Source organism: Rhinopithecus roxellana, chromosome 6 (assembly GCF_007565055.1).
Source record: "Rhinopithecus roxellana isolate Shanxi Qingling chromosome 6, ASM756505v1, whole genome shotgun sequence".
Classification (NCBI taxonomy): Eukaryota; Metazoa; Chordata; class Mammalia; order Primates; family Cercopithecidae; genus Rhinopithecus; species Rhinopithecus roxellana.
In genome coordinates this window covers 105,059,856-105,086,249 of record NC_044554.1, presented here as the reverse complement: position 1 = coordinate 105,086,249, position 26,394 = coordinate 105,059,856, and the positions used below count along the sequence as shown (strand labels likewise).

General features: G+C 62.6%; 1 protein-coding gene across 2 annotated transcripts; it reads left to right on the top strand.

Annotated features, from left to right (window-relative positions):
* Positions 1 to 724: 724 nt before the first annotated feature.
* Positions 725 to 26,394, top strand: MICALL2 (MICAL like 2). 2 transcript variants are annotated; one of them, XM_010366647.2, is made up of 17 exons: positions 725 to 1,119; positions 10,639 to 10,687; positions 12,189 to 12,330; positions 13,225 to 13,415; positions 14,549 to 14,664; positions 15,490 to 16,272; positions 18,448 to 18,740; positions 20,248 to 20,341; positions 20,838 to 20,998; positions 21,695 to 21,850; positions 22,337 to 22,401; positions 22,470 to 22,593; positions 22,710 to 22,800; positions 23,166 to 23,239; positions 24,054 to 24,168; positions 25,778 to 25,824; positions 26,203 to 26,394. In XM_010366647.2, exons 1-17 carry the CDS (start codon positions 977 to 979, stop codon positions 26,289 to 26,291), a joined length of 2,733 nt encoding a protein of 910 aa, XP_010364949.1. In that variant the 5' UTR covers positions 725 to 976; the 3' UTR covers positions 26,292 to 26,394. The 2 variants fall into 2 exon arrangements, 1 of the variants encoding a protein (XP_010364949.1); XR_004058118.1 differs by lacking the exon at positions 22,710 to 22,800 and having other exon boundaries at positions 26,203 to 26,370.

Here is a 26,394-nt window from a genome sequence, read left to right as displayed (position 1 = left end):
GCTCCATGGCCCCCTTCCTGACCTGCTTCTCCTCTGGCAATGCCCAGGCCTCACCTCTGCCTTGCCTGGAACCCCCGCTGGCATGTAGTGGCCTGGAAAGAGAAACCAGATGCGGAAGTCGTTTGAAACCCTGAAATACAGCCCTGCTCCCCGGGAGGCCGGCCTGCCCAGGGCTGAGGCCCCAGACAGGGCAGGGCTGTTCGAGCCTCAGTGTCTACATTTGTCAACCGGCCTTTCCTGCGTCTTCTTCATGGTGGTGGGAGGTGGGGCGGCGAAAAGAAAGAAAATCCCAGGTCTCCGCAGGGGTCCAGAACGCCGGGACCACCAAGCAGCCCGCGCCCCTTCCCCGGTTGGAGGTCTGGGCCAGCAGCGGCGGGGCGGGGCTTGGGTAGGGGTCAGGCGGCGGGGGGCGGGGCCTGTCGGGCGGGACCCGGCGGCGGGGGGGCGGGACTTATTAGGAGGCGGGACCTGCCCAAGGCGGGAGCCTGTGCCGGGGTCGGGCGGCGTGGGGACGGGGCCTATCAGGAGGCAAAAGCTGGAAGCTGGGGGCGAGGCCTGTCAGGAGTCGGGGCCTGCCTGGAGCGGGAGCTTGTGTCGGGGCCAAGGCGTGGGGACCGGGCCCGTCGGGAGGCAGGACCTGGCGGGTGGGGTCGGGGCCTGCTGGGGGGTGGGGCCTGCCTGGGCGGGAGCCAATGCCCGGGCCGGGAGGTGTAAGGACGGGGCCTATCCGGAGGCAGGACTTGGCGACTGGGGGCGGGGCCTGTCAGGAGGCGGGGCCGGCGGTGGCGGGGCCGGGCTCGGCTTCCCTCGGGACCCGGCGTTTGTCGCCCTCAGTCCGGCTCAGCTCGGGCTGGGCGCCGCGGGTCTGGCGGTGCGGTAGCGGTCCCAGCCTCTGTCTCACCGGCCGGGCGGGCGCAGCACAGCCGCGGGAAGGTGTCGGAAGGCGGTTCCGCCGAGCGGCGGGCGAGCCGCTCACATGGCGGCCATCAGGGCGCTGCAGCAGTGGTGCCGGCAGCAGTGCGAGGGCTACCGGGACGTGAATATCTGCAACATGACCACGTCGTTCCGCGACGGCCTGGCCTTCTGCGCCATCCTGCACCGCCACCGGCCTGACCTCATGTGAGTCCCGCCCGGCGCCCTTTGACCCCTCTGCTGTTCGGCTGCGCGCCGACACGGGCGGGGAAACTGAGGCCCGGGCGGCTGGGGATGGGGAGCCGAGGCGTGGGACTGGGCAGAGCCGGGCGCTGCAGGCACAGCCCACTGTGCAGCCTCCCGAGGCTGTCCCCAGTGGCCTCAGTGTGCCCGGACAGCGAATGCAGCTGGGCCAGAGCCGTGGCATCCCCCGCCCGCCAGCTGAGTCAGCCGTGACTCAGGGCGGCTCCTGGGCCCTGGCTTCAGTCCAGTTCCCCTCTGTGTCCCTGGGAAAGGCGAGCAGAGCTGCCTCGCTGGGCCCTCTGAGGCCCTCATTGCCCTGGGGCCTGGCCACCAGATGGGGTCCCTGGGATACCCCTCGTGTGGGCACTGCCCCTCCCCCATCCTGTTCAGGCCCCTGGGGGGATGCAGCCAGGGCCACTGTGGGGGAGCAGCCAGTGTAGGGCAGGAAGCCTCCAGACCCCAAGTGCTGCTGCTGGCCGGGCCTCTGAGGCCCCAGGTGATAGGGCCCAAGATGGAGAACAGCCCCCATCTCTGGAACAGCAGGAGGTGGCAGGGGATGAGGACTAGGCTGTCCCCCCCCAGGAGGGTCTTGGCGTGTGTAGCTGGGCAGCTGGCCCTGCCCGTTGCTTCATCTTGGCTCAAGCCTGGATCTACTCTGTCGGTTGTTCACTCAGCAAACGCTCTTTGGCCGAATGACTGGGACCAGGCTTGCTGGGACAGAGATCTGTGTGTCAGGGCAGGGGGACAGAGGCTCAGGAAAAGGGACCCTCAAAGGCCACCTGCAGCTCAGGCACCTTCTGGGCAAAGCATTCTCCTGGGTGTGTTTTTGGTGGGAAGGTCTGGGGGGGGGGGTTGGGAGGAGCCACAGGCAGCACCTGGGGATGTTGGCCTCTGTCAGGCCCCAGCTGTGCAGACCAGAGAACCGAAGCTAAGAGGAGGGATCCTTGCTTAGGTCACACAGCCCCAGCCTGTTGTGCAGATCTGGTGCTCCTCATCTGTGCCCTGGACACATTCCCGCCAGTCCCACTCTGCAGGAAGCTGGGGTCTTGAGCAACAGCCTCAACCCCTGCCCTGAGGTTGTGACATGCATTTGTGGAGCTGTCGGAGGCCTCCATGTGGCATTTGGGCAGCAGCCGCTCTCCCTCGCCAGGAACGTGCCTCTGTTGCTCTTGCAGGCAGAAGATGCTGGGCGCAGGGTACGTGCTTCCACATGGAAAGCCTGACGCTGAGCTTAGAAGGAGAGGGCCAGGGACCCGGAGACTGGGAGAAGGACCTGGAATGGGGAGGAAGGCAGGTGAGACCCCACCCCCGGGGGTTTAGGGTCCTGGGTGAGGCTGGCTGGTGGCTGAACCCAGGCATCCAAGCTGGGGCCAGCCTGTAAAGCCTTCAGGGCGGGGAGAGGTGTTGCTGGTGACCACCAGCTTCATGGATCACTGGTGTTGCCGGAGATTTGGGGCCTTCTGGTCCTGGGGAGCTTCTCTCCACTCCCTGCCGGCTCAGGTGTGCCTGAATGCCGTGCCCAGGGGTGAGCACAGGTATACATGTGTGTGCATGCACTGGCACAGTGGGCGCTGTATATCTCCTCAGTGCACTGACAGTTATTGAGCGCCTGCTGTGTACCCAGCACTGAGTCCTGTGCCTGTTCCCCTCAGCCTCCAGATGCAGGGAGCAATGTTCTGGTCACAGAGACAGACAGGGAACAGGTAAATGAATAAAAGCTCAGGGTGGCTCCGGAGAGTGCAGAGGCCAGAACGGGAAGGAGGCAGGAGAGAGAGGAGACCCTCTGCCCCCAGCTCCAGCAGGTGTGGAGTTGCCCAAGCTGTGGCTGACTTGGTTCTTATCTGTCTGTCCCCACTGGACTGTCACCTGCAGAGGCTGGGGTCTCTGTTTTGTTCGCTGCTGCATCCCCAGTGCCTGGAGCTGGGCTCAGAAGATACCAACACATGGTTGGAGCTCTGCAGATAAGGGCCTTTCAGTTGGGGTTCAGTAGATATGATAGGAGTTTAGTAGGTGCCCATGTGCAGGACAGAGGAGAAGGCCATGTGCCCTTGGAGGCAGAGATCAGAGAGGTGCAGCCACAAGCCAAGGGTGTCCTGGGCTGGAAGAGACAGGAAGGACCCTCCCCGAGAGCCCCCCTTAGGCAGCAAGGCCCAGCCCACACCTTGACATCCGGCCTCCAGAGCCATGAGAGAACAAATTCCCGGTGTTTTTTTGTTTTTTTGTTTTTTTGTTTTTGAGACGGAGTCTCGCTCTCACCCAGGCTGGAGTGCAGTGGCGCAATCTTGGTTCACTGCAAGCTCCGCCTCCCGGGTTCACACCATTCTCCTGCCTCAGCCTCCGGAGTAGCTGGGACTACAGGCGTCCGCCACCATGCCTGGCTAATTTTTTGTATTTTTAGTAGAGACAGGGTTTCACCATGTTAGCCAGGATGGTCTCGATCTCCTGACCTCGTGATCCTCCCGCCTCGGCCTCCCAAAGTGCTGGGATTACAGGCGTGAGCCACCGCACCCGGCAATTCCTGGTGTTTTAAGCCCTGGAGTTTGTGGAAATTCGTTATAGCAGCGGGAGGAAGCTAGTACAGGCTTCCATGGGTGTTGGGGTGTGGGGGCCTCTGCAGACCCTGGCTGATGGAAAACCAGGAGTGTCATAGGGGTTGGGTGTGCACCAGGGTGTGGGGACACACACTTGTACAGGTGCCTGGGCCCTTTGCTTTTATTCCAGAGTTGGAGTCTCGCTCTGTCGCCCAGGCTGGAGTGCGGTGGCACCATCCTAGCTCACTGCATGCTTGAACACCTGGACTTAAGCCATCCTCCCACCTCAGCCTCTGAGTAGCTGGGACCATGCCTGGCTAATTTTCTTATTTTTAATTTAATTTAATTTTATCTATTTGTTTATTTGAGATGGAGTCTCGCTCTGTCACCAGTCTGGAGTGCAGTGGTGTGATCTCAGCTCACTGCAACCTCCGCCTCCCAGGTTCAAGCGATCCTCCTGCCTCAGCCTCCCAAGTAGCCGGGGTTACAGGGGTGCACCACCACACCCGGCCGATTTTCATATTTTTTGTAGAGACAGGGTTTTGCCATGTTGGCCAGGCTGGTGTCGAATTCCTGATCTCAAGTGATCCATCTGCCCGCCTCAGCCTCCCAAAGTGCTGGGATTATGGGCGTGAGCCACTGTGTCAGGCCTAAGTCTGGGTACTTTCTTTTTTTTTTTTTTTTGAGGCGAAATCTCACTCTGTCGCCTGGGCTAGAGTGCAGTGGCCAGATCTCAGCTCACTGCAAGCTCCGCCTCCCGGGTTTACGCCATTCTCCTGCCTCAGCCTCCCAAGTAGCTGGGACTACAGGCGCCCGCCACCTCGCCCGGCTAGTTTTTGTATTTTTAGTAGAGACGGGGTTTCACCGTGTTAGCCAGGATGGTCTCGATCTCCTGACCTCGTGATCCGCCCGTCTCGGCCTCCCAAAGTGCTGGGATTACAGGCTTGAGCCACCGCGCCCGGCCATTGTCTGGCTGCTTTCACTCAGCATATTGTTTCTTTCTTTTTTTATTGAGATAGGGTCTGGCTATATTGCCCAGGCTGGTCTTGAACTTCTGGCCTCAAGTGATCCTCCTGCCTCAGTCTCCCAAAGTGTTGGGATTACAGGCGTGAGCCCCCACGCCTGGTCCCTGGCTCTTTGGACATGCCTGCTGTACCTTCATCACCCCCATCCCGTGCCCTCAGCCTCTGCTCCCTGCCGTGCCTCTGGGTGAGGTGGTGGCTGGGGTGGGGGTCTCCTCATTGCAGCCCTCGGCTATCCCTCCTCTCCCCAGTAGTCTTCAGGAAGGGAGGAAACACATGTGAAGGACAGGCACAGACCAGCTGTCCTCTCAAGGCAGCGCTAAAGTCAGACTCTGTGTGAGGCCCCGCCCTTGCCACCTCATGCCCCTCCTCTTCCAGTGAAGACCCTTTGATAGCAGAAGGGTGGACGTCCTGTCTCTGTGTCTCTAGCTCTGCCACCAGGAAGGCCTTCCCTTTGTCTGGCCTTAGTCCTTCCTGCTGCACACAGAGTGTGCTTCCGCTTGGCCCTCAGGGGACAGCAGCTGTGAAGGAACCAGCTCGGGCGCCAGGCCAGCCAGGTGGGGCACCCGGGCTCCTGATTCTGCCTCTGCCTCACCGACCCCGGATGGAGGGGGCGGGGATCTGGGTGTTCCTGTGTACCACGTCCTGGATCCTTGAGCCATGTGTGACCACACTGGGGAGCCACACAGGCACAGAGCGAGGTCTGAATCTCCGCTTTACAGCCAGGAAACAGGATCGCCCAGCCACGCCCACCAGGAGGTGGCAGGGTGGACGGGTCCCCTGCCTGGTCAGCCTGCCTGTGCCCACCTGCCCCATCTCACCTGCGGCTGTGGATTCTCTGCAGCCAGGCCTCAGGGCACCTGCCCCCAGGTGCTGTTTCCATACTGGTGCCACAGGGCAGCTGGGCAGCCAGGTGAGCTCAGAAACCACCCAGAACAAACAGCCCCACCTCCCGCCTCGCCTCCCTCAGCCAGTCAGCCTGTCGGGGCTGGAGCGGCTCTGCCATGGGCTGGCTGCTTTCACTCCTGGGCCCAAGCAGATCTCTAGGCACAGCCCTCGAGCAGATGGGGCAGGGGGTATGGTGTGTCTGGTTTGGGAGGGAGCGGGGCTGGAGAGAGGGCAGGCGTTGTGCGTGGCGCAGGAAGTCGTCCAGCGGGTAGGAGAACATTGCTGGCCTCCTTCTTGGGGGTTGTAGCTGCGGGCATTTGTTGGATTTGTGGCCAGGTCTGGGGAGGGTGTTGTGAAGTTGGGTCTCTGCTGCACCCTCAGTTCCAGGGCAGGGTCCCTTGAACTTTCTCCTCGTCCCTGCAGCTCTGGAGGCCAGCTCAGGGCTGGGCCAGGAAGTAGGGGTGGCTGGGGCGGCCACTGTGCGGTGCATGGAGCCCTCCAGCAGTGACTCCCAAGGGTGGTGGGGCTCCCCGAGACACCACTATTGTTGGGGGCTAGGGGAGAGACTCAAGCAGAGGCCCCCACTCAGAAGCTCCCAGGCAGTGCCCTCGCTTCCTGGGCCGGAGCTGAGGGTGGGCTGACCTCCCCTCCCACGCGGGGCTGGGTCAGCAGGAAGCTGCTTGTGGACAGAGGCCTTCTGTTCCTGCCCCAGGGCCTGTAGCCAGACCTCTGCGGTCGCCTCTGGCCGGAACCCTCCAGGACAGGCGCGGGAGGGGCTGCCTGTCCACTTACTGCAGGGGGACTGCCCAGGGCCCCACACTTTCCTTCCAGAGGCCCGGTGTGCAAAGTGGGGGCTCTGCGGCCTCCCCCGCTCCAGTCATCACCGTCCCCTGCTCACTCCCTCCTCTCCTGAGCTCTGCCGGGCCATGTCCTCACTGTCTCTGAGGTTTTCTCCTTCCCCAAGTCCCCTCTCTGCCGTCCTGACTGTGCCGTCTGGTCCGTCTCTATTGGGCCTCCCTCCACCATCTCGCTGGGGTCTGCGTCTCTGTCTCCAGCTCTCTCTGTCTGTCCGCCTGCCTCTCCCCACTCCCTCTGCTCGCTTCTCGGTGCTGGATGTGCCTTGGCTGGGGCTCCTTCCCTTCCAAGTCCTGCACCCCCCTGACCCACCCTCCCCACTCCATGGCCGAATCTTGTTCCAGGAAATAAACAGTATGGTGTCGGCCACCCAGGAATTTGGAGGGGGTAATACATTCCCAAGAGCCCCCAGAGGCGCCGGGGCAGAGGCCGGCTGGACTGCACGGGCTGAAGTTGATGGCCGTGGGTCAGTTAGAGGGGTGGTTGGGGCAGGCATGGCTGGGCAGGGGCACGCACGGCGGAGAGTTGCCCAGGGCGAATCTTGTGACCGACACACAGACTCGGCAAATTCATTCATTCAGCCAGTGTTGAAAGAATAAGTTACTGCCACAGAAATCTCACCAAGCACAGAACAAATGCATCACAAGCATTTATAGGGCACCGACTGTGTGCCTGGCCTCAAGGTGCGTGTCTTGGAGCCGGACCATGGCATACCTGATTTTAATTCTGAGGCTTCAAGTAAGAGATTAAACCCCAGAGGGTGCCATGTCTCGGGCCATCAACCCGCAGGTTTGCAGCAGTGACTGGGGCTGTGTCCCAGTTTCGTCCGTCTCACCATGGGCAGCTGGTCACCTGCGGAGTTGGGGGGAAGCTGATGCATTTTTGTCCGGCAAGGCCAGGGGTGTCCACCTGCTCGAACTGTCCTCACGAGGTACCCCAAACGGGCAGCTTCAACAACAGAAAGTGTCCTCCCGCAGTACTGCAGGCCAAAGTCCCAGATGGAGGTGTGGGCAGGGCTGGGCCCTCCTGGGGGCAGGAGGGAGGATGTGCCCGGCCTCTCTCCTTGGCTGTGGGGTGGCTATCTTCGCCCTGTGCCTTCACCTCCTCTTCCCTGTCAGTGTGTGTCTGCATCCACCTTTCCCTTTTATGAGGACACCAGTCACGGGGCCAGGGCTCCCCGCTAAGAACGCTGTTTGAATTCTCTGATCTCCAAAGGAAACAAAACGAATTCTCTCACCTCCAGAAAGACCCTGTCTCCAAATGAGGTCACGTGGGGGGAGTTGGAGGTTAGGGCTCCAGTGCGTCATTTTCTTGGGCGGGCTCCTGGAGACACGAGTGGGGTCTGCACCTGGCGATATCTCGGTGGGCTTGCCAGGCGGTTCTGGCTGGCGATTTCTGCCAGCATCGCGCCTCTGAGCTCAGCTGCTCGGGGGTCCCAGGGGTGTGAGCTCAGGGAGGCAAGGTGCTTCTGGGGAGGGCCTGGCCGGTGCGTCGGGCAGAGTGCGGGAAAAGCTGTTCTGTGCCAGGAGCGTGGAGCCATGGTCTGGAGGCTGGAGGGCTGGCCCTGGGGAAAGAGCTTGGGGCAGGACAGGTGGTGGCTGTGGGACTGGCCAGGGTGGTGCAGCCCAGTTGAAGAGGCCTCAAACGACCGGGATGCAGCTTGAACCTTGTCCTGAGGCCATGGTACTTGAACTAGCAGCCCAGACCTGTGCACCGTGTGGGCACTGGCTGTGATGTGTCCAGAGGGCCTGGGGTGCCCTGATCTGCCTGGAGCTCTGAGAGCTTGACTGTGGGTCTGGGGAAGAGAAGGCCCAACAGGGAAACCCACTGGACAGAGCTGCTGCCAGCCCCTGGGGTGGACAGAAGCAAATGCGGGAGGCAGACGGCCTCCTCCTCCTCCTCCTGCTTGTTTAGAGAAAAAACAGAACTTGCGACACTGCCCTCCTGGCCGCCGATGACACGGCCCTTCTGGTCATCGGGGCATTCTTTCCGGGGACACGGCCGCTTTGGTCGGTGATGCTGGGGAAGGTCTACAGAAGAGCTTGAGCTTTCAAAGGGCTGGTGACGGGAAGAGAGGGAGGGAGAGCCAGCTCCTAAGCTCTGGGGGCTGAGGCTGAGGCCCAGCATGGCTGCAGAGTCCCTGAGCATAAACAGCCACGCACGTGCCCTTGAGTCACACCCTATCTGGTGACAAACCCAGGCAGACAGAGGCATCGGCCCAGGCCCGAGGAGAGGGAAACCCCTTTCCCTGCCACTGAGCCCAGGGAGAGGGCTCCTCGTCATCCGTCCAGCCGGGGAGGAGTCCACGCCTCCTCTTGTCCTGTGTGCAGAAGCTCTGCCTGTGCAGACGGGTGGTCCTACCGTCTGAAACCTGTTACCTGGAAGGTGGTCCAAGCTGGAAACGGTGGAGGGTTCCCAGGGAGCGCAGCAGAGGATTGATGGACGGCAGGGCTGGAGGCGGACGGGGCAGGGGTTTTCTAAGGAGGGAGGTGGGCAACCTGCAGCCCCCATCCCACTCCCCCCACCCCACCGCATGGCAGCTGCCTGACCTCAGTTTCCCCATCTGTGAAATGGGTAAAGTGGGCTCACTGTCCAGGTCTCGGAGCGTTCTTATGGGGATCAGGGCCGGTCAAGGGCTGTGCAGGCTAGGCTCAGAACTAGGCTGCCCAGGCCACGTGGCCACAGGGGTCTCAGTCCCCACTTCTCCGTTTGAGACCTGCCCAGCCTTCCTGTTTGCTGCAGCCACGGCCATCAGATTCACCACCAGGAGCTGCGGTTGTCCTCTCAGACAGGGAGACTGAGGCCCTGAGACTGAGGCTTGCTGGGGTCAGACATGCAGGCCGGGGTGAGGCAGGACACAGCTTGCAGCCCCAGCTCCCTCTGTGGGGCCGGGAAGGTTCTAGAACAGTCCAGTTCACGCTGACGTGGAAGCAGCTGCTGTCCAGGACCCCACAGGCAGCAATGTGGACAGACAGGTCACGATCGCTGTATTTTTGTTTTTCCAAGATGGGGTCTCACTGTGTTATCCAGGCTGATCTCGAATTCCTGGGCTCAAGCAATCCTTCTGCGTTGGCCTCCTGCGTAGCTGGGACTGCAGGCGTGAGCCGCTGCACCCGGCTTCCAGATCACGGTTTAACCAGCCCTCCCTTCCCAAAGCCGCAGCCCGTGCTGGGAGCCTGGCGGTTTTTGTCGGAGGGTCTGGGGCTGGGCCGGGGCCGCCTGTGTGGGATCTCGGTATGTTTTCTGCCCAGGGCACCCTCCCAAGGTGCCCACGAGGAGTCCCAGGACCAGCTGGAGGCCACGTGGGGCTGTCCTTTTGGCATCCCCAGGAGAGCCTTGCTGTCCGGGCTGGCCGGGGCCCTCACCTTGGGAACTTCTGGGACCCTTGCATCCCTGTGGTCTAGTGTGTGAGTTGGGGGTGAGGCTGGGCCCTTGCTGAGCACCTAGGAAAGCCACTTCACTACCCAAAGAGAGAACCATGTAACCTCCGTGGCCTTGGCAGCTGTCTCCCCGCTGTGTGACCTGGGGCAGGTCCCCGAGCCGCTGTCTCTGTGAGATGCAGTCATAACCGGTGTCTGCTCCACACGTTGGGTGTGAGCCTTAGGTTGGTATTTGTGAAGCACTGAGAAGGGCACCGAAGGGTGAACAGCAGTGAGCCTTCCGACAACAGAAGTGATGACGGGTGGGGCGAGGCGGATCCAGGGCCTGTCCTGCCCTCGGGGGCAGCGTGGCTGACCCTCTGCGTGTGGCGCCGTCCCCTGCCCCGGGAGCTTGTCTCGTCCGTTCCCTGTGGTCCTCCGGGGACATCGGGCCTCTGCGACCCACCTGGTCACCGAGCATTGTGATGGGATGTGCTGGACTACCCTGGGCTGGTGACCTCGCCTCCTGGGCCTGCTTCCTGCCACCTCTGACTGTGCAGGAGCCCTGGTGAGGGGCGGCGTCTCCAGGGCCCAGGAGGTGAAGCTGGGGCCGTCTGATGCCATACCAGGTCCCAGCAGCATCACTGTGGCCAGAGCAGGGCCGGGAGCCCTGGCCTCTGCCCACCTGTGTTCCTGTGCCACCTCATTCCTTCACAGCCCTGCTCCTGGCCTCAGTTTTCCTATTTGGGCAAGATGGCCGCTGAGGCCCTCCAGCCCCTCCCTTCGTGGACTCTGAGCTGCTTTGGACACCGTGTTTTTATCTTCCAGAAACTTCAATGCTCTCAAGAAGGAAAACATTTATGAAAACAATAAACTGGTGAGTGGCCCCCGCGCCGGCCCCTTCCTCCTTCCCCGCCCTGGCCTCACAGCGGGCTTAGCCGGCCCGCCCAGCCCCACCGACGTCCGAGGGACCGAGGGACCCCCCCAGGCCCTGCGTCTGCCTGAGGAGTCCTGCCTGGGAAGCGGGGGCTCTCTGACCAGCCCTGCAGCACGTCCTGGGCTGGGTGACCCTAGCATTCTAGAAATAGCCTCTTATCTTGGCGTCCAGGGCATACTGGTCCCCACTTTTCCTCAGTTGGGGAGCCAGGTGACAGGAGGTGGCTGGGGACCCTACTTCACTGCAGAGGGCTCAGCCCAGTCTGCCCAGGCAGAGCAGGGATCTGGGGATAGCTGTGGGGGGCTGTGGACGGGTTCTAGTGGGCCAGTTGCCACTCCCTCCGCATGGGACCCGCCTCCCGGCCCTACCAGGATTCCAGTCCTGCCCTGCCCTCCCCAGCTTCCAGGCCCTTCCCTGTGTGCAGCCTCAGTTTCCCTGCTGCAGAATAAGCTCCATGCTCCCTCATGGGCAGAGGCACCAGCAGACTCACCATCCGCCCTGCAGGCATGTCCTGTGTTGTGCCAGGCAGGCCCTGGCCACGTCCCTGCCCCCGGAGCTGGCCTTCAGCAGGGACAGTGGTCAGCACTGAAGACACGGTCAGACCTGCCCGGCCAGCACTGCCCTGCTCAGCACAAGGACAGTTTGAATTTAAGCTTTAACTTAATTAAAATGAACTAAAATGACACATTCACGGTGAAACTCATCTCTACTAAAATTACAAAAGTTAGCTGGGCGTGGTGGTGAGCGCCTGTAATCACAGCTATTCAGGAGGCTGAGGCAGGAGAATCGCTTGAACCCGAAAGGTGGAGGTTGCAGTGAGGTGAGGTTCTGCTCCAGCCTAGACGACAGAGTGAGACTCTGTCTCCAAAAAAAATAATAAATAAAAATAAATAAATAAACAAGTCCGGTTCCTCAGGTGTGCTGGCCACACTTCCCATGCTCGCAGGAATGGTCCTGGCCAGCGGCTGCTGGGCTGGACAGCGCGGGGGGGTCGTGTCCCTGTCTCAACCTCCAGCAGCCCCCACCTGTTACCTGGGAGCCCTGAGCACGGCCACTTTTTTGTCCTTCTGGCCCTGGGGAGGGCTCGGCCGTCTGTGGGTGTCAGCCCTGCTCCTGAGGGGAGCTGTTCCAACCAAGACCGGATGTCTGGGTTGGGTGGGGCTCGGAATTCTCCTGGTGAGGGGCAGGATCCCCCGAGGTTTCACCCGGGCAGGGCCTGGAGCGCCCACAGGCCTGGCGACCTCAGTCCTGTGCAGATGGCGCCGTGACCCCCACCGTACCGATGGGTAAACTGAGGCTGGGAGGCCACACGGGCGGAGTCTGGCTCCAGCCTCGAACCCACGCCTCTTTGGGCTCCAAGACTGTGTCTTTGAGTCGAGGTGAGCTGGGGCCTGGAGGAGGAGCTCCCAGCTCCCCGCTGACCCCCTCCCACTTCCTGCAGGCCTTCCGCGTGGCCGAGGAGCACCTGGGCATCCCGGCCTTGCTGGACGCCGAGGACATGGTGGCCCTGAAGGTGCCTGACCGGCTGAGTATCCTGACCTACGTGTCCCAGTATTACAACTACTTCCACGGCCGCTCCCCCAGTAAGTCCCTGCTGCGCCCGCCGAGCCAGACAGGACCAGGCCTCCACCCCTGGCCCGGCTCCCAGGCCTGTAGACCTTTTGGGGTCCATGCCCAGCCCCCCAAGAATGGCTCCTGGCATGGGCACCGGGACTGTGCACTGGCTGTGAAGCAGCGAGAGGCCTTGCTGGGCGCCCCCCCATCCCAACCCCGGCCCCATGCAAAGCCCCAGGCTGTGTGTTCACCAAAAGGGACGGGGGCCCTCGTCCTGTTGCAGGTGATCCCCAGGCCCTGACGCACGCAGGCACCTGCCCAGAGCAGGCTGAGCTGCCCCCCGTTGCTTCCCCGAGGTGTAGGTGTACCAGCAGCTCCTGCCGCCCTGCCCCTCGCTGGGCCTGTTTGCCCATCTGGACCCCTGAGCTGTGCCCACTGGGGTGGTTTGGCTGACCAGGGGCAGCTCCTGGGCCTGCCTTCATCTGTCCTGAGTTTGGACCCTATGGAAGCCAGGCTGGCCTGGCAGGGTGGGGCCCCCAGAGAGAACTGGGCAGGGGAGGGACAGGCCCCGCCTTTGTGTGTGCAGAGCTCAGCTCCCCACCCCCCACCCCCACATTCCTCTTCTAGGGTTTAGAAATCCCCGGAACCATTCTGGGCACAGGGCCTGCCTTGCCTGCTGGAGAAACAGAAAAGTCCCTTTTCCCTAACCCCAGCTGGGGCTCTGAGTGGGGAGGGAAGGAGTGGGGACCTATTTGGGGCTGTGCCAGAAAAATGTGCCCTCAGGGCTACCTCTCCCCAGCCCTGGGCCCCGAGGTCTCCCCCGGGCACCAAGGCCTGTGCTGGGCGCTGGGACCTCTGGAGGGACCTAGACCCTTTCAGAACCAGGCCTGGGACCCTCCCAACCCCTGCTTGTTTCCTGCCAGTTGGGGGCATGGCAGGTGTGAAGAGGGCCTCGGAGGACTCTGAGGCGGAGCCGTCTGAGAAGAAGGCTCCAGTCCAGCCAGCCACGCTGCCCTCGCCCACCCCCGCCTGGAAGCCTCCACTATCTCCAGCCCAGACAAACCCTGTGGTCCAGAGGAGGAATGGGGGTGCAGAGGGCCCACCCCCCAAGACTGTAAGCTCCCAGCCCGCCCTCCCCCTGGTTCCCTGGGTTTTCCACCTGCGGGTGCAGAGGGGGCTTGTGGGACTACGTGCAGCCCCTAAGCCACGGGACCCGGAGGGGGTGTGGCCTCTAAGCCATGGGACCCGGAAGGGGGTGTAGCCCCTAAGCCATGGGACCCGGGGGTGGGGTGTGGCTCCCCCAGTCCAGGACTCAGCAAGAGCCACCGGGACCGGCTCTCCAGGGCTCCGTCAAGCCAGGGGTTGTGATCCCACTTTGTACAGATGGGTAAACTGAGTCCCAGGGAGGACACAAAGGTGGGACAGAGCTTGAACCTAGATAGGCCCAGGACGCCTCCTTCCTGGGGAGAGAAGGGTTGCTGGGCTATGCCCTGTACCCAAGACCAGCTCTGCAGTGAACCCAGACACCCCCACTTCTCAGAAGTAGAGTTGGGGTAGAAGGTGGTAGGCGAATAGCTGGTGGTTGGCACCCCCTGCTACCCCTGGACTGCCACTCCAGGTTCCCAGGATGATGGGAATTGGATGGGATCCATGCCCCTCGATGGGGCAGGAGGACTGGAATCTGTCTTTTGGCCCCCACCCCCCACTGAAGGACCACTAGCATCAGGCCCCAGCTCCCTCCCCAGGGCTGGGCTAGAGTCCCTGGACTGGGGCTGCTGCCCGCCTGGGTGTGACCCTGACCGCAGCCCTGCTGGCGGCTCCTCTCCCGGCCAGTTCTCCGTCTATAAGATGGGCTCTTCCAGGCCGGGTGCGGTGGCTCACACCTGTAATCCCAGCACTTTGGGAGGCTGAGACAGGCGGATCACAAGGTCAGGAGATCGAGACCATCCTGGCTAACTCGGTGAAACCCCGTCTCTACTAAAAAATACAAAAAATTAGCCAGGCGTGGCAGCGGGTGCCTGTAGTCCCAGCTACTCAGGAGGCTGAGGCAGGAGAATGGCAGGAACCCGGAAGGCAGAGCTTGCAGTGAGCTGAGATCGTGCCACTGCACTCCAGCCTGGGCGACAGAGTGAGACTCTGTCTCAAAAAATAAAAAAAAAGATGGGCTCTTCTGGCCGCCTGTGGGCTGCTGCCAGGAGGGAGGGCTGGGTGGACGGCCCCTCTGAGAGGTGCTGGCGTCTTCCCCAGGACCAGGTGTCGGCGGGCAGCTCTGTCAGCAGCATCTGCGGGGTCTGCGGTAAGCACGTGCACCTGGTACAGCGGCACCTGGCCGACGGGAGACTCTACCACCGGAGCTGCTTCAGGTGGGGCCGCTGTCCGCCCGCGTGCCTGAGTGTGCATCTCCCCTCCCAGAACCCTCCCACAGCTCCCACTGCCTCCCACCCAGCCGCATCCTCCTCTTCCTCCCTCTCTCCTCCCCCTCTCTTCCCCCTTTTCCCTCCTCCTTCTCTTCTTCCTCCTCCCCTTCCTCCCCCCCATTCCTCTTCACTCTTCTCTCCTTACTGCTCTCCCTCCTCACCCCCTTCCCCACCCCGGGCTCTGTTGCTGAGAGCCCAAGATGCTCTGCTGTTCCCAGACACCCAGGGCCTGAGGCCCCTCACTAAGCCCCAGTATCCTCCAGTGCCCCTGTCGAGATGCCCTCCCGAGTGTCCTTCCACACACACTGCCTCGGTCTCCCTCTTGTGCCTCAGCCCTGCCCACTGGGGTGTTTTACTCAGTGGCCATCCCCAGCCCTTCCCTGCCACCGGATGGGGGCTCCTTAAGGACGAGCTGTTCCCCCTCCTTCTGTCCCCAGCTCTGCAAGGCTGGGGTGGGTCAGTCCCCCCAGTTCCATCCTCCAGTCTGTGGGGCCGGTGTGGGTCGGCCCCGAAGCGGGGCCTGGGGTGGCCTGTGGGTGCGTGTCTGCTGACATGCGTGAGCACTCTCTGGTGTCTGCACCCCAAACAGGGTTTTTGGTGGGGCCTGTGACTCAAGTGGTTAGGGACCCTCAGAAGAGGCATTTGTTGAATGAATCGACTGATCTCGCAAGTGGACGCAGGAGTTTGCCATGCCTGCTCTGGGAGCACGTGGTGAATGCATGGCGGGGCAGGTGGTGCTGAGCTGGGGCTCCTGTGCCTTTCCTCCCCCAGGTGCAAGCAGTGCTCCTGCACGCTGCACTCGGGGGCCTACAGGGCCACCGGAGAGCCGGGCGCCTTCATCTGCACCAGTCACCTCCCTGGGACTACCTCTGCAAGCCCCAAGTTGCCCGGTCTGGTTCCCCAACGGCCAGGGGCCATGGCTGTGGATTCCAGGACCCCCTGTTCCCCTCAGAAGGCCCAGGAGGTGAACAAGCCCAAGGCCAGACCGTCGGCCTGGGAGCCTGCTGCGGGCAACTCGCCCGCCAGGGCTTCCGTTCCGACCGCACCCAACCCTCCAGCCACCAGCACCGCGTCCGTCCATGTGAGGAGCCCAGCCAGGCCCTCTGAGAGCCGCCCGGCCCCCACTCCCCTGGAGGGGAAGGTCCGCTCTCGTGTGACCAACAGTTCCCCGATGGGCTGGTCATCAGCTGCCCAGCGCACAGCAGTGGCTGCCTCCCATCCCCCTGTGCCCCCGAGTGCCCCAGACCCTCTCCCGGCCACACCCCAGGGCGGGGGAGCCCCCCGAGTGGCAGCTCCTCAAGCCAAGCTCCGTTCAAGCTCCACGTCTGCAGCCACAGTGGACCCCCCGGCCTGGACCCCATCTGCCTCCAGGACCCAGCAGGCCCGGAATAAGTTTTTCCAAACATCAGCGGTGCCCCCCGGCACCAGCCCTGCTGGCAGGGGTCCCACATCGTCACTTGCTCCGTCCAGGGACAGCAGCAAGGAGCAGGCACGGAACTTCCTCAGGCAGGCCCTCTCAGCGCTGGAAGAGGCTGGCGCTCCGACGCCTGGCAGGTGAGTGGCGTGGGGACCGGGGGTGCGGCCTCTATGCACCAGGTGAGTGGCGTGGGGGGTGTGGCCTCTATGCACCAGCCAGAGGGGCCCTGGGAGGCCAGAGGGCTTGGGGGCGCTGCCGCTCCCTGGCTGTGTGGCCCTGGGGACTGCACTACCCCCACCTGTTTCCTCCTCTGGGGAATGGGGAGGAGGAGCCAGGGCGGCAGTGCCTGTGGTCAGGGTGGTGGGAGCCAGGTCCTTATGGAAAATCTGGTGTCTACCTGTGCTCGAGGGCATCACGGGTGAGGTGGCGCTGCCGCTCCAGGGCTCACGGTGCCGCACTCCCTTGGAACCCAAGGGCCCTACACCCATTTCACAGATGCGGGGACAGGTTGCGAGCAGGACCCACACTGGCTGGGCTGAGCATCACCTTGTCTGACTGAGTCCAGCCGGGCCCTGACCTTCCATGCCTGGGCCCCGCGCCTGCCCATGCCTGGACCCTGGGTAGATGACGTGGACGGGTAGAGGGGGGCGCTACGTCTGTTTCCAAAGACCCCCTCCCTGGGCGGCTTACGCAGCAGAAATCCACTCCCTCACAGCTGCGCAGGCCAGAAGTCCGACCTCGAGGCGTGGGAAGGGCCACGCCCCCTCCAGGGCACTAGGGGTGGACCTGTCCTTGTCTCTTCCAGCTCCCAGCGGCTCTGAGCATTCTTGGCTTGTGGCCGCTTCCCTCCAGTCTCTGCCTCCGTCTCCACGTGGCCTTCTCTCTGTCTGTCTGCTCCTCTTCTGTCTCTCCTAAGGACACTGGTCGTTGGACTAGGGTCCACCCTAACCCAGCGTGGGTGCATCTTAACATGATCACAGCTGCCAAGATGGTTTACAGATAAGGTCACCCTCTGAGCTTCCCAGGGGACGTGAATTTTAGGGGTCACCATTCAATCAAGTACAGTCACTTAGCGAGTGAGGATGCTTGTCACGGTCTGGCTGGCAATGCTGTTTGCTGCCCCGTATTGGGCGGTGCAGGCGTCCCCTGCTCAGAACTGCCTCCTGCCCCCCCCCCCCCGCACTGGGCAGCAGGGGGTGCCCAGAGCCTCCAGGGTGGTCATAAGCAGGAGAAGAGCGAGTTCGCTCTGCTCCTCCTGGCACTGGCGGGTGTCCAGGGCATCCTAGGGACTGAGGATGAGTGGCGGGGGGCTCCAGGGAGTGCTTCCTAGGTGGTGGGGCGGGGGGTACATGTGGCTGGGGAGGAGCCCAGCTCCTCTGGGGAAGCCGGTCTGGTCGCCCCTGAGCCCGGTGTCGGGGGAAAGGGGGGAGGGAACCTGGTTGTCAAGGGGGGTGGGGACATGGAGGCACTGGCTCGGGGTTGGGGAGGCACCTGGTGCCCCCACCTCAGCTCTGGCATCCTCATTCCCGGTGTGTGCCCAAGGGAAAGCAGGAAGGCAGGGAGGCCTCGTGTCTGGCCCTGTGTCTGTGTGTCTGGCCGGGCTGGAGAGACTGTGTCGCATAGGACTGAACCTGGCAGCCCAGGCCGGCCCAGGCTGTGACAAAGCCTCAAGTGCTTCCAGCCTGGGTGTGTGGTGTGTTTCGGGGGTGGATGTTTTAATCTCAGCCAACACTGGATTTCACAGGACAGTAGAATCAGCCACAGCATATGCTCATGCCAGAAACAGGTGTCTGTGGCCCGTCCCTTGCCAGGGTGGTCCATCCTGCGGCCGGAGGCTGGGCATTGGGAGCGAGCTGCAGGGAGGCAGAGGGGCGGCCTGGCACAATGGTCGGGGAGGCGGAGGGGTGGCCTGGGTGATGGTGGGAGGTGGAGGGTGGCCTGGGGTGATGGTGGGAGGTGGAGGGTGGCCTGGGGTGATGGTGGGAGGTGGAGGGTGGCCTGGGTGATGGTGGGAGGTGGAGGGTGGCCTGGGGTGATGGTGGGAGGTGGAGGGTGGCCTGGGTGATGGTGGGAGGTGGAGGGTGGCCTGGGGTGATGGTGGGAGGTGGAGGGTGGCCTGGGGTGATGGTGGGAGGTGGAGGGTGGCCTGGGGTGATGGTGGGAGGTGGAGGGTGGCCTGGGGTGATGGTGGGACTCTGTCCGGAGGGTGGGCATTGGGAGCAAGCTGCTGGGGAGGCGGAGGGGCAGCCTCAGGTAATGGTGGGAGGGCGCCTGGATCCAGCTGTGCCTGATACCTGCGCTTTTACTTACAGGCCCTCCCCAGCCACTGCCCCTGTTCCCAGTTCTCAGCCCAAAACTGAAACACCACAAGCAGGTCCCTCAGCCAAGCTGTTACAGCCCACGTCTCCCCAGGCCCTTGGCCTCCCTTCAAGGACGGACCCGCCAGCCCCCCTGAGCACGAGCAGCACCTCTCAGGCATCCGTGTTGCCCCCGGCAGGCAGGAGGAGCTTGGCCGAACCCTCGGGGGTCGGCAGGGTGGGTGCTGGCTCCAGGCCGAAGCCAGAGGCCCTGACGGCAAAGGGTAAAAGCACCACCTTAACGCAGGGTGAGTAAGGGGCTGGGACGCAGGAGGCCACGGGGGCCTGCAGCTCTGGGACTCTACCCTGGCCGCACTCTGCAGCGCGTGCAGTTTCACCGTCAGCCCCGCCCGCCTTCGTCTCCATCTCCGTCTCCGTCTCTGTCCTCCGTGACACCTGCTCACAGCCTCCTGGGGTCCTGGCCCTCTCTCTGTGCAGTGGCTGCAAACGTTCTCAGGGCTATGCTGTCTGCCAGCGCTGTTGCCCAGCCCACCCCACCCCATTTGCATGTCCTGCAGATCCCTGCAGCATCCTGCTCAGCTCAGTCTGGCAGTGACACCTGGCGGCTCACAGTGGCCTGGCTTTGCCGTGGTCGGGCCTCTGTTCTCCCGTCGTGTTTTGTGTTTCCTGCCTGTTGCTTTGACAACGTTGCATTGTTGCTGTGGCACTGTGTCACCACGTACTGGAGATGGCGCCCTGTGCCCCATACCTCCCAGTGGTGTCCCAGTGACAGCACCCTCTGCCCCTTCCGCCCCCCAGGTTGTGTCCAGGTGACAGCGCCCTATGCCCTGTCCCCCCGCTGATGTCCCGGTGACAGCACCCTGTGCCCCGTCCCTTCCCCACTGGTGTCCCGGTGATAGCACCCTGTGCCTCCTGGGCTGGGAGCTCTTCCTGGGGGCTCCCTGGACCACACAGTCCTATTTTATGGGCTCACATGTTTTCGGGAACAGGGAGCTAGGTTTTTTCTAGGCAACTGGGGGTAACCCACCAGGGGTTAGCTCCCTGCGTGGACGTGGCCAGGTTGGGCAGGATGTGGGTGTAGGCCTTGTGAGGCCAACCCTGTGCCAGCCGGGAGGCCCAGGGCATGGGGATGGCCAGGCTACCCAGCGAGCTGTCGGCTGTGCCGGGACAGACCCCAGGCTCCCGGCAGCCCTGCTTTGATGCATGGCTCTGTCTCCCTACCTGGGGGCAGCCGAGGTCCCCCTCCCCACTTTACCATAGGAAACTGGCCGTCCCTGCCATCTGGGAGTGCCTAGAAAAAAGCTAGAGGTTCCCGCGGCTTTATCGAGCTGGGCTGAGAACACACTGGTCTGCAAAGGGTTTTTCCAGATCCTTCCCTTCCACTGAGTTCTCATTGTTAAAGCCACACCCTGAGCCCTGCTGAACAGGACCCAGGAGCCAAGAAAGCCTGCAGACGGGCAGCCGTGGCTCAGGAGTTCCCCTTGTACAGGCGGACAGAGGATCAGAGTCCACGGGGCTCACCCTGCCATGTCCCCACCCATTTGGCAGAAGGGGAAGTTGAGGCCCAGAGGCAGGGAGAGACTCCCCCAGGGACACAGCATGGGAGACCCAGCTGGGAGCCCCTTCCTCTGACTCCCTGCGTGGTGCTCCTGATGCCCACAGGCCAGCTGGCTGTGGGGGTGTCTGAGGGTGGAGTGGCTGTGGGAAGATGGCAGGGGGAGGCACAGCCCTCCTTGCAGACACCCCATTCCCAGCACTCCCTTCTTATACCCAGACCCCTTGCCTCCCACCCAGACAGGAGCGCCAGCCCCCAGGAAGGCCAGGAGGATGGGCCGGCAGGATGGAGAGCGAATCTGAAGCCTGTGGACAGGAGAAGCCCAGCTGAGAGGTTAGGGATGGGCGGGGCTGGCCCAGGGCCTGGTACACCATAGGTGCTTAATAAATGCAGTGAGCATGTAATCGACCGATTGACATGCCCATCCAGGGATGGACGCACCTCCCTGTGAGTAGCAGAGGCCAAGTCACCCCGCCTGAGGGACATGGGGGCCGCTCTCCCTGGTTTGGGGACAGTGTTGCTGTGTGTCTCACCTGGGCACGGCAGCCCCCGTGTGGGTTCACGCACCACGCCTACAGCTGGGGTGGAGTCTCTCCCTGTGTGGCTCCCGGGGGGCCCCAGAGCTCACGCCTGGAGTCTAGTTCGCACCACAGCAGGTCGTGGTGCACACACCTGTGTCTGTGGGAGGGTCCCAGCAGGGGTAGTCGGTGGGCTAGGAGGTGGTATTTGCTCAGAAGACCACCTGCTCCCTTGAGCTGCTCTATACCCCTCCAGGTGGCCCAGGCCTGGGGCTGGTAGTTCGGGTTCCAACCTCGTGCCTTCTGCCCAGGACTCTGAAGCCCAAGGAACCACGGGCCCTGGCAGAGCTGAGGGCGGGGGAGGCCCCCGGGAAGGTCTCAGGCAGCTTTGCGGGGAGTGTCCACATCACCCTGACCCCCGTGAGACCTGAGAGGATGCCGCGCCCAGCCAGCCCAGGACCCAGCCTCCCAGGTACTGCTGGACGGGACCCAGGGGCCCCCAGGTGCCTAGCTGGCCATCCCCCTTGGGTGAGGCCCCGGGACTGGACCTGTAGTGCCACCTCCTGGGGTGTGTGGGGAGGGGCTGTGGTCAGCCAGAGGCGCTGGTGGTCCTGGGCAGGCTTGTGTGCATGTGTATGCAACTGTGTTCGTGTGATGCATGTGTCTGTGTTCATGTGTGTGATGCATGTGTCCGTGCGTGCACCTGTCGTGCACCTGTGTTGATGTGTGTGATGCATGTGTGCATGTGATGCATGTGCACGGCTGTTCATGTGTGTGATGCATGTGCGTTCGTGTGTGCGCCCGTGTTCATGTGTGTGTTGCATGTGTGTGTGTGCGCCCGTGTTCATGTGTTCATGCACATGTGTGCACACATCTCTATGTGTATTCCCAGCACTCACAGCTGCCCTAGATCCATATCCAGCTCTCGTGCCACTTCCTGTGTGCCCTTGAGCAGCCAGCATCCCCCTGGGTTAGCCCCCTGGGGAGACATGGCTGGGTTGGGCAGGACGTGGGTGTAGGCCTTGTGATGCCAACCCTGTGCCAGTCGGGAGGCCCAGGGCACAGGGATGACTGGGCTACCCAGCTAGCTGTTGGCTGTGCCAGGACAGACCCCAGGCTCCCAGTGGCCCTGCTCTGACACGTGGCTCTGTCTCCCACCTGGGGGCAGCCAAGTCCCCCTCCCCACCCCGCCGCAGGAGACTGGCCGTCCCTGCCAGCCTTGACGTTTCTGACAACTGGCTTCGGCCGGAGCCCCCTGAACAGGAAGCCCGAGTGCAGAGCTGGAAGGAGGAGGAGAAGAAACCTCACCTTCAGGGCAAACCAGGTCAGTCCCAGAGACGCTACTGCTGTTTGGAGTGTAGGTGAAGGGAGCCTTCCTCTGAGGAGGTAATGCCTGCTGGGGCTTTGGAGGATGCATAGGATTTCACAGGGCCTAGAGTGGAGGGATAGGCTGGAGGAAGGACCCAGCCCTGTGTCCCAGGCCCTCCCTCGTGAATAGAGACCCCAGCTGTCTCAGAGCACCTTGTCACAGACTCCTGATGATCATGGAATGTCTGCTCCTGGCAGCTTGAGGGACTGGAGTGGTTGCGTGCTGCTGACCCGGAGGAGGGCAGGGTGCAGGGTGGGGCTGGGCCTGGAGGCCACTCAGATGTCGGTGGGGCTGGGGCAGGGCAGCCCAGTGGGCGTGCGGGGCATTAGGGAGGCAGGGCTGAGGCCAGCTGTGCTGAGGTCAGGACCCTTCCAAGCTGTGTCCTGGTCATGTAGGGCCTGGCGGCCGAGGCCCCAGAGGCTCACCCTACCCCTTCTCCAGGGAGACCCTTGTCCCCGGCCAATGTCCCTGCTCCACCTGGCAAGACGGTGACCTCCCTGGTCAGGGTGAGTAGCGGTGGGGAGCCGGGCAGGGGCCCAGCCCTCCGGCATCCTCACCGCCCCTCCATCCCCAGCTGCACCCCGACTACCTCTCCCCGGAGGAGATACAGAGGCAGCTGCAGGACATCGAGAGGCGGCTGGATGCCCTGGAGCTCCGCGGCGTGGAGCTGGAGAAGCGGCTGCGGGCGGCCGAGGGAGGTGAGCACCTCGGCCTGGCCCTGGGCCAGCCCGACTCCCACAGACACCCTCAGTCCTGGGGCTAGGGGCCGTGAACCCTGCTGGGCCCCCCTGCCCCAGCTGGCTCCTCTCCCCAGATGATGCTGAGGACGGCCTCATGGTGGACTGGTTCTGGCTTATTCACGAGAAGCAGCTTCTGCTGAGACAGGAGTCAGAGCTGATGTACAAGTGAGAGCCCAGCCGTGTGCGCCTCCTCGAAGGCCAGGACCTCATTGCAGGCTGGGCAGGCCAGGCCGGGGACAGGAGCACAGAGTCAGGCCTCAGATGTGTGTCTCTGCAGCAGGTCCAGGCCCTTGTTGCTGTCTGGGTGGGCCAGGTGGGGGACGGGTGGCGAGTCAGGCCTCAGACGCATGTCTGTGTGGCAGGTCCAGGCCCTTGTGCAGGCTGGGTGGGCCAGGTGGGGGACAGGAGCGGCAGAGTCAGGCCTCAGATGCATGTCTGTGCGGCAGGTCCAGGCCCTCATTGTGGGCTGGGCGGGCCAGGCGGGGGACGGGGCGGCAGAGTCAGGCCTCAGATGCATGTCTGTGTGGCAGGTCCAAGGACCAGCGTCTGGAGGAGCAGCAGCTGGACATCGAGGGCGAACTGCGCCGGCTCATGGCCAAGCCCGGTGCGTTCCCCGTGCAGCAGCCAAAAGCCAAGGGGCCCCACCCCAGCCAGGGCTGCCGCGGAGCCCAGAGTGCCTGGGGGCCGTGGTGAGACCTTCCCTGGAGCCAGGCGGGCCTGCGTTCGAGTTTCAGCTCTCCCACCTCCTGGCTGTGTGTCCTCAGCCAAGGCACTTAACCTTGCTGTGCTTGGGTTTCAGCCCTTGCAAAGTGAGAATGCTCGCAGTACCCACCTCACACGGCTGTTGTGAGGATTAAACGCATCAATTCACTTAAGATATTTAGTGTAGCAACAGTCAGGGTGAGCCGTGGGCATTTGTCTTGTGATGCCTGGTGCCCTGGCTGAGGGCGCAGGCCGTGGCCATCCGCCTCTGTCCTTTCCTTGCTGTGTGGCGAGGACAACAATGCCCTGGGCCTCAGTGTCCATATCTGTAGCGGGTGGTGTTTCTGCGAGATGACGGGGAAGGGTCCCAGCACTCGGGCTCTGACATGGCGGTTCCTTTCTTCACTCACTCATTCACTCATTCATTCACTCATTCACTCATTCACTCATTCATTCACTCACTCATTCGTTCACTCATTCACTCACTCATTCACTCATACACTCACTCATTCACTCATACACTCATTCATCATTCACTCATTCATTCATTCACTCATTCATTCACTCATTCATTCTGCTCCGGGTGTCCCCAAGACCACACCTTCCTCCTCCAAAAGAGGAGCCTGGCGCTTGGGTGGCAGGGACATTGTGTCCTGTGGGGTTATGGCAGCGGCGGCGGGGCGGGGGGGCTCCTGCTGACAGAGCCGTCCCCACAGAGGCTCTGAAGTCCCCGCAGGAGCGGCAGCGGGAGCAGGAGCTGTTGGAGCGATACGTGAGCACCGTGAATGACCGCAGTGACATCGTGGACTCACTGGATGAGGACCGGCTCCGGTGAGGGTCAGGCGCCAGGGTCCCCTCCCAGCCAGGCCATGACTGGTCACCTGGTCCATGCTCCCAGCCCTCAGAGTCAGCCGGCCCTGTAGAACTTTCTGTCCAGGCGGTTATCATCTGTGCTGACTGGTACAGCAGCCAGGGGCCACGTGTGACCATCGGGAACTTTTCAAAGTTTTTTTTGACATGGACTCTTGCTCTGTCCCCCAGGCTGGAGTGTAGTGGTGCAATCTTGACTCACTGCAACCTCCACATTCCAGGTTCAAATGATTCTCTTGCCTCGGCTTCTCAAGTAGCTGGGATTACAGGCCCACACCACCATGCTCGGCTAATTTTTTTTGTTTTTTTTGTTTTTTGAGACGGAGTTTCGCTCATGTTGCCCAGGCTGGAGTGTAGTGGTGTGATCTCGGCTCAGCGCAACCTCCGTCTGCTGAGTTCAAGCGATTCTCCTGCCTCTGCCTCCCGAGTAGCTGGGGTTACAGGCTCGCACCACCATGCCCGGCTAATTTTTTGTATGGTTTCACCGTGTTGGCCAGGCTGGTCTCGAACTCCTGACCTCAGGTGATCTGCCTGCCTTGGCCTCCCAAAGTGCTGGAATTACAGGCGTGAGCCACTGTAACTGGCCATAAAGTCTTAGGTTTTTTTTTTTTTTTTTTTTTTTTTTGAGAGGAGTCTCGCTCTTTCGCCCAGGCTGGAGTGCAGGGCGCAATCTCAGCTAACTGCAAGCTCTGCCTCCCGGGTTCACGCCATTCTCCTGCCTCAGCCTCCCAAGTAGCTGGGACTACAGGCGCCCGCCACCACACCCAGCTAATTTTTTTGTATTTTTAGTAGACACGGGGTTTCACCGTGTTAGCCAGGATGGTCTTGATCTCCTGACCTCGTGATCCGCCCGCCTCAGCCTCCCAAAGTACTGGGATTACAGGTGTGCGCCACCGCGCCCAGCCAAAGTCTTAGTTTTTAACTTGAACTTCCAAGGCCACGTGCGTCTCCTGGCTCCTGCACGGACTGTGTGACCATCCCTGACAGCTTTCCTATCTCATCTCATGAGGGGTCCAGCACATGGCACGCAGGGTTGGCAGCTGAAGTCCACCTCTGTGAGACTCTCTGGGAGCGTGAAGGGGCCTTGGCATGGGTCGGCCGAGGCCTCCTGTACCAGGTCACCTGTGTGGTCGGCCGAGGCCTCCTGTCCAGGTCACTGGTGTGGTTGTCCCAGGGCCCTCCTGTACCAGGTCACCTGTGTGGTTGACCCAGGCCCTCCTGTCCAGGTCCCTGGTGTGGTCAGCCCGGGCCTCCTGTCCAGGTCCCTGGTGTGGTCGGCCCAGGCCTCCTGTCCAGGTCCCTGGTGTGGTCGGCCCGGGCCTTCTGTCCAGGTCACTGTTGAGGGGCTGGCCCTGGAGAGGACAGGGACCTGGCACTGTTGAGAGCAAGGTCTCGAGGTGAGGCCTGTCAGCAGGAAGGGGCAGGTGGCATGGGTCCAGGCGGGGCTCGGGGCTGGGATACGGCTGCTGGAGACTCACTGGGGTGAGGCTGGCTGGAGACTGTCCGGTGGCCCCTCCAGGGCACATTGCTATTGCCGTTGTCACTCACGGCCACCCTGGTCCCGTTTCAGGGAACAAGAGGAGGATCAGATGCTGCGGGACATGATTGAGAAGCTGGGTGACTGGGCCGGGGATGTTGGGGGCTGGGCTGGTTGGCTGGGTGGGCCGGGCCTCCAGCTGGGGGTCGGGGGCAGGTGTTAGGGCCCCCCTCAGCCTTGGTGACAGGACAGGCAGGTTCACCCTGAGGGTGAGAGCTCCCGCCCGCCACTAAGAGAGCCAGGGGCAGCTGGTGACCGTGTGGTCATGGTGGGGACCAGCCCTCGGGGTGCCCAGTCGGGGCGGGTTCTCACGTGGGAGGGCACAGGGCTTCCTGCAGGCTCGGAGGCCCAGGGCGGACTGTGGCCAGTGGAAGGGAAGGATGTTTTTGGCAGGGGGACTTGTGTGGGCTGCGGCCATGTGGCGATGAGCATGGCCTCACTGTCCACCTGTCCCCTAGGCCTCCAGAGAAAGAAGTCCAAGTTCCGCTTGTCCAAGATCTGGTCACCAAAAAGCAAAAGCAAAAGCAAAAGCACCACCTCCCAGTAGCGGCAAGTGGGGCCGTGGGCTCGGCCCGGACCCAGCATTCGGACTTGGACTCAGGGCTGTGGGCTTGGCCCGGACCCAGCATTCGGACTTGGACTCAGGAAGG